Source organism: Notolabrus celidotus, chromosome 10 (assembly GCF_009762535.1).
Source record: "Notolabrus celidotus isolate fNotCel1 chromosome 10, fNotCel1.pri, whole genome shotgun sequence".
Taxonomy (NCBI): Eukaryota; Metazoa; Chordata; class Actinopteri; order Labriformes; family Labridae; genus Notolabrus; species Notolabrus celidotus.
In genome coordinates, this window is record NC_048281.1 from 12,025,626 (window position 1) to 12,040,259 (window position 14,634).

General features: G+C 43.3%; 1 protein-coding gene across 7 annotated transcripts in view; it reads left to right on the forward strand.

Moving 5' to 3' along the window:
* enox1 (ecto-NOX disulfide-thiol exchanger 1) overlaps positions 1–6,351 on the forward strand; it is a 77,072-nt gene extending 70,721 nt beyond the window's left edge. For 5 of the 7 annotated variants that reach the window (XM_034694605.1, XM_034694606.1, XM_034694607.1 and 2 more), the window contains 4 exons: positions 560–616; positions 2,216–2,318; positions 4,785–4,870; positions 5,182–6,341. In XM_034694605.1, the coding sequence (XP_034550496.1) occupies positions 560–616; positions 2,216–2,318; positions 4,785–4,870; positions 5,182–5,313 (378 nt within the window). In that variant the 3' untranslated portion in view covers positions 5,314–6,341. Of the gene's footprint in view, positions 1–559; positions 617–2,215; positions 2,319–4,784; positions 4,871–5,181 lie in introns of all 7 variants that reach the window. The other 2 variants (XR_004632827.1, XM_034694604.1) reach the window with 2 other exon arrangements.
* The last annotated feature ends 8,283 nt before the right edge of the window (positions 6,352–14,634 follow it).

Below are 14,634 nucleotides of genomic sequence, written 5' to 3' on the forward strand. Positions count from 1 at the left end.
TGTGTGTGTGTGTGTGTGTGTGTGTGTGTGTGTGAATGAGTGTGAGTGTGTGTGAGTGTGAGTGTGTGTGTGAGTGTGTGTATGTATGGTGTATAAATACATGTGTGTTGCCAGATTTAACTTTGTGAACTTGAACTAAGAGGCAGACCGAGAAAGTGTATCAAACATAAAGAAGTAAAGGTTTAACTGATGAGGACTGAGTCTCATACATTCAACAGGTGTCCCTCTAATCCATGAAGAGAGAGTGTGTGAGTGTGTGTGTGTGTGTGTGTGTGTGTGTGTGTGTGTGTGTGTGTGTGTGTGTGTGTGTGTGTGTGTGTGTGATATCTCATTGAATCATTGATCAGATCAGCACACAGATCCTCCAACAGACGCATCCATAAAACATGAGAACAGAAAACAAACGCTCCTCTGCTGCAACTCTCCAGGCTTCACTGCAGCTCCGCTCATTACTCCTCTCCCTCTCTCTCTCTCTCTCTCTCTCTCTCTCTCTCTCTCTGTCTCTCTCTCTCTCTGTCTCTCTCCCTCTCTCTCTCTCCCTCTCTCCCTCTCTCTCTAGCTGCTGAACAATGGTGTGGAGGTTGTGGACGGGACCAACGGAGATCTGCATGAAAAGGTAAAAACCTCTCCTTCATGTCCTCTCAGAGTCATCTGTACACGTCTGAATGTCAGTGTCCTCTGAACTCTCTCTTCAAATGTTATTTGTTTATCTGATATTTGTTGATAGTTTCAGGGTTTGAAATAATCTTTTTTATTTGATCGCACGCTCCCAACTTCAGAAAGTTAGGAGCTTCTCCAAACATGAAGGAGAAACGCACACTGAGACGCAGCGTTACTCCCGTCTCAGGCCGACTCTCAGCCTCTCTCCCTGAAACTTTAAACTCTGAGCCTTCTCTGCCGGTTATGCTAATCACAGACACCATCAGTTTTTCCTAAATTTTACAGATGAATGAACCTCTGTCACTCTGTTCTTCACATCATACGTCATCAGAGGATCTCTGAGCTGATTCAGTATCAGGTTACAAATTATTTGCTGAAAACCAGATTTTTCAACCCTTGCAAATAAGAGAATAGCACATTGAACTCCTCACAAATTTGTGCCATTTATGTGTAAAGCTTGCTCGATTTGTTCCACTATACTTGCGTCACTCGCGTCTTCTTGTGTCTTTAAATGCAATTAACTCACAGCGATGATTTTATTTGCATTGGTGAACACATTCAATTTTCCTAAACATTCCTAAAAGCTTGCAGAAAAAATCCCAGAGTTCTCTCCAGCTTCTCTTCAGCTCTTCTGATTTCACGACAGCCAGCTCTGTCAGGTGAGGATGTAGAGCAGAGAGAGGAAGTGATTGAAGACTGATATTAACCAATGAGAAACCAGTATTGAGAGCAGAGACATTTGATTGGTTATGTAAGTGCTGGATTGATTGGAGCGATGGTTGATTATTAATGCCTTCTGAGAGCTACGCTTTCATTTTAACACTGTACCTTTAAGCAGGCATTACTAATCAACCATCGATCACTCTATCAGTGAATGCTTTACAGAGAGATGGAAATAAAAAGTTGCACCACATAATCTCCATGCTCCCAAATTCTTCGAATATATTGAGGTGGCACAGATTAAATTTCAGAAGCAGAAGTGACCATAAAGGAAACCTCAGAAACGCAGTTCAGTGGAAAGTCAGAGGTCAAAGGTCAGCTGGTTCCTCTCGTGCTCTGCTGCATCTCAGTGCACTTAACAGACCGTCAGAGGGGCAGCATACACACATTACACACACACAAACACGTCTGTACATGTTAACATATCATAGGAGATAAACTTTTAACCCTGTCTCTGCTGAAGCGTGAGCTGAGAGAGGACAATCTATAAATAAAGCTGCAGAGTCGGCCGCGCTGCTCCTTTAAATCTGTGACGTATTAAACATGTATGATCCGAGTGTGTTGGAAAGTGCTTGTTTGTCCTGCACAACATGTGTACACCATGTACTCTGTTTCAACCAATCAGTGCAGGGAGAGGAACTGAGAGCCTAAAAGAGTCAGAGTTCAAACTTCGGTGCTCAAACCTCGAACTGTAGACGTATCAGCCGTTTGAACGTTAAATATCACAACTAACGATTGATAAAAATATGTGTGTGTCATTGTTTTAACCTACATATGTATAATGTGTGTGTGTGTGTGTGTGTGTGTGTGTGTGTGTGTGTGCGTGTGTCAACAGGGTCTGAACGGGTGTGTTCCCGCTCTGTTCCTCAGCAGAGAGAGGAGGAGTGAGGTCATCGCGAGGGGAGGAGTTGCGTCAGAGAAGGAGGCGCTGCTTCTGGGTGAGTGTGAGCTCCTGCAGGGAGGAGAGCAGATTTACAGCTTCAGAGTTTAAAACACACAAAACATTTTATTAGAATTCAGGTTCATGAAAGCAGACGGTTCTCAGTTATAACTTCAGCTGCAGGAAACAAAAGACTGAGGAGAGAATTAATATTATGTTTTTACTGATGGGCATCATTTGTTCCCACAAAGCAGGACTCAAGTTGTGCAGTCTGCTCTTGTTTTGTATCTGATTGTGGATATGAGCTGTCGGCATCTCCTCTCTCTTCTGCACAGAGCTGTGAGCTCTCATCCTGACAGAGCTCAGGTCTGTTCATGCACAGATGAAGAGCTGGATGAGAAGGGGACACTTGCTGTCATAAAAGATGTGATACAGACTTCACAGTTCATAACAGAGCTTCGTCTTTGCAGCGAGCCAATGAGCGCGGCTCATTCAAATGAATAACTAACACCTCCTGGGTAAAGGCTCCAGACCTCTCCTCCTCTCCGGTAGTGACGATACAGCTCTAAATGTGCTCCTGAATGACAAACATGTTTGATAGATGGAGTCTGTGAAGCTCTCAGATTACTACATAACCCGGGGCTAACATCATCCTGCTGAGGGTCAAACCAGGTTTCCCCTCTGACTGTCTGGATGATCGATGCAGCCTCTTTCAGTCTCTTCATTTCTTCCGTCCTGTGTGATGACGAGCTGCATGATGAAGGCTTTGCTTGTGCCTTCTGTAAACACAGCTTTAGTGACAGAGTTTCATCCTCTCTGTAAACATGATTCAGCATCTCTCTGAAACTGTCTCAGGCCGTGCTTGGTGCAAACAGTGAGCGTGTGGATGCTAAAGGCAGGACGCTGCTGGAGGATTATTCACAGACCTGGATTGTAATCTCGTGACCTGGATGATCTGCCGGCTGTCAGAACACCTGAAAGTCCAGGGAGAGTCTGTGCAGGAGGTGCTGCTCATGCTACCCATGCAGACGTCTCTGCATTGATTTCTTTGTGTCTCCTGCAGAGACAGAGCGGTTCACAGCAGGGTCTGACTGTTTGTTAGCTTAGCATTAAAGATGATTGAACACCCCCACACATCACACTGACACTGAACTGAGAGCAGCTCACACACTTTAAACTCTGCCGTCTCCTCTGTGTGTGTGTTCACGTCACAAACACAGCAGCTGGACTGAATCCATCTCAGCCAAGCGTTTCTCTCCGAGGGATAAATCGTGATGCTGCAGGACGTGCAGCAGGAGCTCACAGTGATCAGTGAGTGTGTGTCCGGAGCAGAGGAGAGCAGAGCAACAGCAGCACATTCATCTCTATTAGCTGTGCAGAGAAATCCAGATATGAAGGAGAGAGGAGGCTCGCTGCTCCGTCTGCTGCTGCAGAGGTTTACACAAGCATCACATCCATCTCCACACAGATCAGGATCCAGCTGGTGGACTCATGCACGGAGAGGGGTTCATGGTGTCAGAAGACCATGCACCTCTCTCCGCAGCTTCTGAAAAGTGAAGAAAGCGGTAAAACAGCGGCGTTCAGATGGATGGTGAGTGATGCAGACTGCAGCCATGTGTGAGCTGCTGGTGTCCCCTCTCTTCATCGGTCTGTTGAGTCTCACTCTTAAAGGTGTCCTCTTGGGTCCTCGGGAAACAGAACGTCATCGTCTCTGAAAGAAACCTTTGTGTTAAAGGTTTAAAACCTCCACAAATTTTACATTTATTTGTGATTAAACACAGACCTACCATGAATTTGGACCTCTAAGACCTGCTGCTGTGAATCTGGTTTCACCTTAACTGTTCTTCCTCGACGTGCATGATGCTACAGAGCATCAGCAGAACACAGTCCCTTAAGTAGTTTTCTTGGTTGAAGTTGGACACTTAACTTTCTTCTTTAAAGTGCACACACACACACACTCTCTCTCTGTTCCATGTGAGCAGGTCTGCTAGAAGGAATTGAATTAGGCCTGTCTGTAATTGCCAGCGTTTCGCCACATAAATCAAGGAAATAAATATTGGCTGGGCCCGGTCCTCTAGGGGACGCCACTCTACCCCCCACCCCCCCTTACACTCTCTCACTCACACACACACAAACTCACACACCCGCTCCCTCTGCATGGCTGCCTACCTTTGCAGGACCTCTCAGAAGTAATCAAGTCAGGAGCGTTTTCTGCTCGGGCAGCGTTTTTTCTACAGAGCAGCTCTGCAGTTTGTTTACTGTGCAGCAGTTCATGAGGATGCAGATTGTGGCCTCAAATCCACCTCAATCTCTCTCCTCCTCTCTGTCCTCCTCTCTCTCCTCCTCTCTCTCCGTTAGCTTCATCAGCCAGTGTTCACACGGCTTGGACACTGAAGGACAAAATTCAAAAGAAGCATAAATAATAATAAAAAAAAAAATCAGAATGACAGCTAAACAAATTACTGAGGGAGTTCTGGTCCACCCTGTCCTTTCATGAGCTGACTTTGTTTCTTCCTCTCTGCAGGCATCATATCCACCTTCCTCCATGTCCATCCGTTTGGAGCAAACCTGGAGTATCTGTGGTCGTACATTCAGAGACTAGACTCAAAGGTATAGACTGATAGAGACTCCTCTACTTTATGTGGTATTTAAAGGTGCAGTGTGTCATAGTTTAAGGTACAGTGAGTTGTATTTAAAAGGTACAGTGTGTTGCATTTAACGGTGCAGTGTGTAGCATTTAAAGATACAGTGTGTAATATTTAAAGGTGCAGTGTGTAGTATTTAAAGGTGCAGAGTGTAGTATTTAAAGGTACAGTGTGTAGCATTTAAAGGTCATTAAAGCCCTTACACACCTTAAAGATAAACCATACAAAGTCTAACAAGAGCCTATCTGTCTCTACCTGCCTCTGTCTGTCCGTCAGGTGTCTGCAGTGGATCTGGAGCGTCTCATGGTTCGTCTGCCGTCGATGTTCCGTCAGGAGCTGAGCGGCGTCGGAGCGACTCTGGAGAAACGATGGAAGTTTTGCGGTTTTGACAGTTTGGGCTCAGCGTGACGAAGGCAGAACACACACACACCCTGAGGACGTCAACGGACAACGTGTGTGTGTGTGTTGATATTATTAGACTGCAGGACTAAAACAGACACTGGAAACTATCGAGGAGACGTGCTTTGAGCCTTGCTGTCATTGAGGTGAAGTTACTGACGTACGTCCTCCTCCTCCTCGCTGCAGAGCTTCATCACAGTGAAGCTCTTCGTTCATCATCACCTGAGTTTGATGGTTCACCTGAAGGAGGAAGAGTAAAACCAAAGTTGATCCACATGATGAGTTATAGCTACCACATCATTAAAGTTTTCAATAAACTATCATCACTCATTTTAAGAGACTAGGTGGAGCACACACACCTCCTCTGCACACTCCTGCTGTGTTACTTCATGCAACATTTATCTCTCTGCACAGCTGCAAACACAACAAACCAACATATTCAGACTCATGAATTAGCATGGCATAGCTCAAAGTCTACATCAACAACAAAGCAACACATACAAAAACATCAGGATTAATTTCAGTCTGTTTTATAACAAGCTGAAAACTCCTCACTGGAACTTTAATCACTCATAAAGAGCATCATCAAAAATCTTTCCTCTCTTCCCCTCAGGACTCAAGTATGAGACACCAAACCAGAGAGCGTATCTATTTTATCATTCTTAAGAGGGAGATATTTTTACAACAAACAGCCCCCCAGGTCAGAGATAATCTGATCTTTAAGGTGAAGCAGGAGGAGTGAAACTGGAAATGGACGATACAAGGATGATTCAAACCTGATGAAGAGGAGGAGTCTCAGCCTTCCTCTTGGGGTCACGTTTTAAACAGCAGCAGACTCTCTGACTGAGCTGGATCTGATGAACTGAAAAAGAAAAAGACTTCAGACCAGAGAAACTCCGGAGGATCTGAGCTCACAGAGTATTTCCTTTCTGTTTGCATCAGCTTTACTTTGTGTTTACAGCAGACGAGGATTCAGTGATTTTGTATCGGACTCCATAAAAATGTTTGTTTCTTATTTGAATAAAGTTGTTGTAAGTAAAGATTGTATTCACTGTTTACTTATCTACTCTTTACTTATCTGTTACTTTAAGTCAACTGAGTTAATGCTTTGATGCAGTTTACTCTTTACTCACACTAAAGTGGATTATACATGGAAATGTGTTACTTTTTCTACATCCAGTAATCATTATCAATACTTTTATTCATTTATCAATTAATACCATAGGCTGTATAAACAATGGATGATCTGAAAGCTCCCCAAAAGTGAAGCCAAACATTCAAACGTTCTCCCCTGCTGACTGTCAGATTCCAGGTCTGTTCTGTCTCATCGATCTTTTCAGAGCTCATGAAAAATCACAGAACCTGCATTCTCTCTAATGTCCAGCAGGGGGCGACAACTCTGGTCTGTGAGAAAACAGTCTCAGCTGATTTATTCTCTCGGTAAATATTGCAGACTGTCATTTTAAATGACATTAATCCTGCACTGTAGTCTTCAGTTGATCAGATATCCTGATGGATTGATACATGACTGTCTTGCAGTTAATCAATAATCACAGCAGTAGGTGATCTGCAACAAAGATCCACATAACCTACGGGACACGAAACCCCCGGAGGGATTTTAGTTTATGTGTATTAACGGGACATGAATTAATTAAGAGAGATGGGTGGATGGGAGTATGATGTTTCAGTTACCCCAGCAGTCTAAGCCTATAGTAGTCTGAGCCTATAGCAGTCTAAGTTTATAGCAGTCTAAGCCTATAGCAGTCTAAGTCTATAGCAGTGTAAGCCTATAACAGTCTAAGCCTATAACAGTCTGAGCCTATAGCAGTCTAAGCCTATAACAGTCTAAGCCTATAGCAGTCTAAGCCTATAGCAGTCTAAGTATATAGCAGTCTGAGCCTATAGCAGTCTAATCCTATAACAGTCTAAGTCCTAAGCAGTCTAAGTCTATAGCAGTCTGAGCCTATTGCAGCATAACTAAGAGCTGGTCCAAGCCTGAGCGAGCTCTAACTATAAGGTTTATCAAAAAGGAAAGTTTGAGTAGAGAGGGTGTCTGCCTTCCGGACCCTGACTGGTGATTGATTCCAAAGGAGAGGGGCCTGATAACTGAAGGCTCTACCTCCCATACTACTTTAAGAGACTTTAGGTAAGATGATCAGCTCTTTAAGATATGATGATGTGTTCAATCTATAATGTTATCAAATGTTCGTACAGTTCCACAAATCTACCTTGAGTGGTTTGTGTTAAAGGTAGAGAGAGGGCTGAAGGCTCTACCTCCCATTCTACCTTTAGAGACCTTAAGAGCAGGTTATGCCTTCCATTTATGTTCAAAGAAGCGTTTGTGGTATTGAGTGACCTCTGGATCGAGCAGAGATGTCTGAGACGGCTGCTCAGTTATTCACACAGCCTCAGAAGAAGAACGACTAAACAACAGATCTTTGGAACAGCTTCAGCATCACTGCTCCAAAAAAGAAAGCACAGAATCATTCCTCTTTACTGATGTTCTTGTGATGTCTAATTAACGGGTCTGAAGTTTGCTGAAATAACAACATCATGATGCAGATTAGTCAAAAGTCAAAAGTCAAGTCATTCCTCTTTATGAGCCAGACTTTACTGTAATTCCACCTTAACACTGGTGAGTCCACAAACAGGGTGATGTAAAAGGCTGCTCTCAACCAGGGAGCCGCCTCTGATGTAACACAGGGGTAACACACACATCTTGACTGTGTGTGTTTGTGTGTGTGTGTGTTTGTGTGTGTGTGTGTGTGTGTGTGTGTGTGTGTGTGTGTGTGTGTGTGTGTGTGTGTGTTTGTGTGTGTGTGTGTGTGTGTGTGTGTGTGTGTGTGCGTGTATGCATGTGTGTGTGAGATATCTAAATAAAAATCTAGGGCAGAGCTTCACTGTGTCAGACACGTTCTCTGCTAAACCCACAGACTTAGCTGGTGAACGTTTCTCTCTCTGCTTATTAAACTCTTTGAGCACAAGGAAACGAATCCACAGAGGAATCACTGACTCACCGAGTTCATGCAGAGGAATTCATCCTCCTTTTTATGACTGCCTGCGATCCCTCCCAGCCCTGAAGGTCCTCACAGTGCAGAGGCCGACTGTGGAGCGAATGTTTTAGGTGGACCGATTAGATAGAGTTAATGGAAACAGTCACGAGGGCGCGGGTGGAAAAACTGAGGCCGAGTTTCAACTTGAACCAAAAATTTGAGTTTATCCTGAAGCCTCTCACAAAAAGCACGAAGCCATGAAATCTGTCTAACAGCAACAACTAAAGGTGCAGTCCAGACAAACACTGTCACAGCTGATATCAGAGCTTCTAATGCATACAGCGTTAAAGTTTTATCTATAATATTTTAATGCTTCATCTTGTTTATTGAGCAGGATCATGTAGGTATGCTCCTCCAGATGTGTCTGCAAAATAAACTCTGTTATTGGTTCATTACATCCCTCAGAGGAGCACCTGTTCATCTGTTTGTGGTGAGTCTCAGTTTCACAGTAAACAGTAAGTTCCACAGAGGCTTCACTCTGGCCTCCTTAAGCTGTATGAACCTGAAGGGCTTCTGGAAGCAATTTTGCAGACCTACAACCAATCAGAGCACAGCAGCGTGTGACGTTGCTCAGATCAGACAGTGGCATGCGTTTAAAAATAAATCATCTAGTTTTTTAAGTCGACCACTGTAGCAAATTCAACAGACCTCCCTGTCATGCAGAGAGGTTTCTAAATAAAGGACTGTGATTAGTCCGTTATATCTGTCATTAGGGATGGGCAATGATTTTTTCATATTTGAATATTCGTTCACTTTGTAATAATCAAAGTGGCTAAAGAGCGTCTTGAAGCTGTTTGCTAGCTGCATTAGCAAACAGAAGAAGAAGAATGCTAACTTCATTAAATAGCAAAAGAAGAAGAAAACATTAGCGACAGTCGCAGTGATTTTCTCCGTTTCTGAATCTCACACTACTAAACACGTATTTCCAGAGGCTGAGCATGGCTGTAAAATGTAAACACACACGCCACGCTTTATCACAGAAACACCGACATAAATATCCAAACAGACGCTGTCAGTGCCCGCTACTAGCAGCACCTCGTCCTGCTGCTGGTTAATGTGACTGCCACACAAACGGGCCGTTAATGGGACAGGTATGTGTGTGTGTGCGTTCGTGCGTGTGTGTGTGTGTGTGTGTGTGTGTGTGTGTGTGTGTGTGTGTGTGTGTGTGTGTATGTGTGTGTGTGTGTGTTTGCATTGTTTGCAAGGACAGCAGCTCCAGGCCCACTAAACAGCAAACAGGAAGTGAGCTAATTGATGGGTCTGGCCACTGATTGGCCGAATGGTTTCCTGCATTTGAATCAAAACCTGCATCTTGCCCTGATCTTCTAAGTAATTTTGTTGCCCCAAAATTTCAAATCATACTTTCATCTGCAGCCAACACACCCTGTGGTGTAGCTGCAACTGATACTGCTGCAGTTGAATGACTGTGGCTCTTTAAACCATGTGTGCAGGAACGATCATCTCATTTATGGAAGGGTTACAGTTCAGGAGTAAATCACATCAATGTCTTATAAAATGCTCTAAATGTTCATGTCTGTTTCTGCAGGAAATGTAAAAGCTTGTTTCTCAATCAACACATCATAAACACATCTAAACAAAAGCAACTCCTGACTGAACCTGATCATCGTCCTCAGACTCTCCTTCAGCTCCGGTCCAGTTTTCTGCACATTTAGTCTCTAATGGATTCATTAACGCACCAACGTCTCATTCATCATGATCAACAAACTGATGGAGGGACAATCTCTGGTTTAATAACTGTCATAAACTATTTACTGAAATCATTTTATATATTTCTGTTTATCCTCTCGTCCTTCTCCTCTTCATGATGATGGTTTAGTTAATCTGAAACGACGTCGTCTCATTAGAGACCGTGTTTCTCTCTCCATCAGTGTGAAGCTAGATACTGATTTGACTCTGAACTTCCTCATCCCTTCATTTAACCTCCTGACACTCTTTAAAGCAGCATCACTTCTGAACACTCGTCTCTCATTAAGATATTAATGTTGTGTTGTTTGCAGCCTGCTGTCAGAGGAGATCAGCTGAATGTGTCACATTAGTTTGCATTATTAAATTACAGACAGGAGCGTCCCAGTGCTGCAGTCACTTCACACGTCTGCTGCTGCTTCCTCGGGCGACGAAGGAGAGAAACATCGAGTATTTGGGGCAGCGCTGCACCTCAGAGCGAGGAACACGCTCCATCACAGAGGTGCAGAATGGCTCGCTGCAGTATTTATGTCTCTGAGTCAACAGTAGCCTGTCGTCTCTCTCTGTGGGCTCTCAGCTAACATGCCACCATTTTAACACAACAGCTGGCTGCAGCCTTAGACCAACAATTACAGAGAGCCCAGAGAGCCCGGAGCAGACGCTTCACAACGTACTGGACCCATCTCACAACCAATCAGCACTCAGCATCCATCATCTGATGACCAAATGCAATGCCTCTCTAGGAACAGATACTCACCTCTCAGCAGTCACAGGCTGAAGTCTGCAAAAAAACCATCATTCCTTGGTTCATTACATCCTCCAGAGGAGCACACGTTCACCTGTTTGTGTTGAGTCTCAGATTCACTGTAATCAGTTCCACAGAGTCTTCACTCTGGCTTCCTTCAGCGGTATGAACCCGAAACAGAAACTGATGTTCTTGTGATGTTCTTGTAATTAACAGGTCTTAAGTTTGCTGAAATAACAACATCATGATGCAGATTAGTCAAAAGTCAAGCTTTGTCAGGTCTGTCCACAAGAGGAGAAGAAAACTACTTTTACAATGTTTGTTTGTTGAATGGAGGTCGGATCCATCATTGATGCTGCGTTCCAGGAAGTCAGGAAATCTAAACACTGATTGTCTTTTGTGACACAGCATCAAGCAGTTTTTTGTCTCAGTGTAAATGTTTGACCTAGAACAGATTGTTAGCTCCTCTTCATGCAGATATCTGTTTATAGAGAGAAAGAAATTCTCCTCACATTAACCACCATGGGAAATGGGATGCACGTTGATTTTTCACATGTTCAACCTGCTGTATCAGTATAAACTCGCTCTCTTTATTATACTCTTCTTTTACTGATTCATTTATCACAGAATAAAAACTGTTAATTTCTCAGAAAGCTGGATGAAGATATTCTAAAAGTTTCCTGTAATAATTTCATGCTTCAGGCCTCACGAGTAGAAACCTGCTTGATGCAACGTTTTATCCTCCTCACTGTTTCTGTCGTCTGTCTCTGTCCTACAGTCCCTCCTCTTCCATCTATCTCCCCGTCCTCCCTCTCTCTCTCTCTCTCTCTCTCTCTCTCTCTCTCTCTCTCTCTCTCTCTCTCTCTTTTTCTGTTGTTCTTGTTTCTGAAAGCAACATTTAACACAAACAGAAGGAACAGAAGCTGGAGCTGTCAGCACTGCAGGACGATCCCTCAGGCCAGTTACTCCCTCAGCTCCACGTCCTCTCTCTGCTGGATCCACACACACACACACACACACACACACACACACACACACACACACACACACACACACACACACACACATTATAAACTGAGAACAGAAAAAGACAGATTCACCCCGACAGAGGACGAACAGAAATATAAAACATAATCTTCTCCTGGACTGAGAGCGGCAGACTGAACCTGAGGGCTGAAGACAAACATGCAGCAAAAGCCAGCTTCCTCCACATGCTGATTAGAACGTTTGTGTGTGTGTGTGTGTGTGTGTGTGTGTGTGTGTGTGTGTGTGTGTGTGTGTGTATGTGTGTGTGTGTGTGTGTGTGTGGCTCAGTGACAACGGCTGTAATGAGCCTCAGCTCTTTGTGTTCTTTTTGTCAAAGGCGGTGTTCAGACGTTCCTTCATCCTCCCACTGCTGTCACCTCTGCTCACTCTCTGCTGCTCATCACACCGGGCAGACACTACTGAGGGTAAACTGTCCCACGTTAAATATATACTTGTAAAGGGAAGGATTCTTCTTTAAATAAATGTATGTAAAGGGTATTTTACTCAAACCTAGCCTTAATAAAGTGACAGTATTTAAAGTATCTTATTACCCAGCTCTCTTACTGATCTTCCAGCTGTGTAAGATGCTTGATTCTGATTGGTCAAATCCCTTAACGACTGTTATTAACTTTCACTATCATGAGCAACACCAGAGACAAACTGATCACATGTCATGTCAAATCAATACAAGGAAAAGAGTTCAGATACATTTAGCTTCTGCTTGATGACACCATAGACTGTAAGGTGAGGCAAAACCGTTAGCTTACATTAGCATCATACTGGTAAACAATGTGGCTAAAACGTTAGCTTCGGTTAGCATGCTAAATCCTCAGGCTACGGACATTTTCATATTGGATCCTGTCCAGCGATATGATCAAGGAGTGGAGCAGGTGAGAGAAACTTTAGGTTAGCGATCTCTACAAAGAAACTTAAACCATGAGCGGTGGTGATGATAGCAGCAGGGTTTAAAGCTGTGACATTTGTTTATTTTTAAAGGTCTGTGAACCACAGAGCTCAGAGAAGAAGGAGAGCTGAATGAGGACAGCTTCATGTTAAATCCACCGCAACAGGCAGATAAGAATCCATCACCATGGAACGATAACTGATGTGGAATCACTGGGACTATTTTTAAAAACTGTAAACATAAATAATTTTAGATCAATAAAATCATGTTTTTAACAACGTGTTTGCATTTTAAGTTTTCAGCCGGGTAATAAGCGGGATAATGTATAGTTAGCAGGATGCGAAGCGGAGGGGTCTTGACCATCCTGTCGGGATTCTTTTTCCCAGAACAACCTGCTAACCATACATTATCCCTTACTTCATGTGTTGATATCTCAGAGTCTGGACTGTGTATTACACCTTCATACTGCACTCTGTACCCAGCTCCGTCCATCTCTGCAGACAGAAAAGAGGTCATCCTCTGCAGAGTGGTTCACTGATCAGGTCACGTTCAGCAGCATCGTTCCATCTCGTCCTCGCACGAAGACAACAGGACAACAAAAAGCTGCACAACAGTTGCTTAGCAACGTCAGCCCGGTCAGTGTTTGAAGAGGAAGAAAGCAGCCGTCCTCCTCGACAGGAAGTCACATGTTTGTTTAAGAGACCTGCTGAGATCAGTGTGAGAGAACACACACACACACACAAGCACACACTCCTGCTGTCCTCAGAGCTCAGAGGTTTGGTTTGAGCTTCCGTGTTTATATCTTTATAAAATATATCTCTGTTAAAATCTGACATTTGTTTGTTTTCTTTGCAAGAGAAGGAAACCTCTTCTTTCTGTTTAATGTCGTCCTTCTGCAGTGACACGAAACATTCAGACTTGTGATTTCAGACTCATGATGAAGATGAATCGGTGAACAGGACGTTAGACTGATCTGTGTTTCCTCCATCTGCAGACAGCTGGACGAACACCGTGAGGTCCACTGAGGCTGATTCTCTCATCATTAAACATTGGTCTCAATCATGCAAACACATGAACTTCTTTTTTATTTTGTATTTATTTTACTTTTATTTTTATTGTTATTATTATTATTGCTGCATATATTGTGTTCTTAACCTTAGGATTGTGGGGTTGGTTTGGGGTTGGGATTAGGATGGGGGGTCTTTTTATTTTTCTACATATCTTTCTTTTGTTTTTTTTTAAACGTTTTCTATTTAAGTTGCATTTATGTACAGCACTTTGTGTTACAATGTCATTGTATGAAAAGAGCTTTATAAATAAAGTCTGATTGATTGATTTTATGTCACTGACACTGAGCTTCTGCATTCAGAGGTTGCTGTTATAAACAGAGGTAACACTGACACCTGGTGGCCGATGCTGTGAACTGCATGTTCACTGAGTATCTTCACAGTTTACAGACCCAGACAAACACGGATGAGATTCTGTCAAAAAATATTGCTGCCTTTTCTTATGTGCCTGAACAATGAAGTCTCTCTCATCATCTCCCATCTTTATTTTTATTTTCTCCTCATTTTTTATTCCGCTGTTTGTAGACTTTAAATATCAGTCACAGGACTTCAGTTTGTGGTGGTCTGAATCAGGGGTGCATCCGGCTCGGCTGGTGGTGAAGCTTTCAGCGGAGTGTCTGCCCCCTGTTGGCTGGCTGCAGTATAGGTCAAAAAATCCATCTCCCCCATTCAAATGAATGGGGGAGCAGTCAAACTTTAAAAAATAAATACACGTCGCACGAATGTTTCTCACATCCGTATGCTGTGGTGATATGTAGTTAGTATTTGACTGTTTTGTGTCCAAGGCCTCTTTGTTCTGAACAGTTTATTTTCATTAGTTATTAGAGTTTA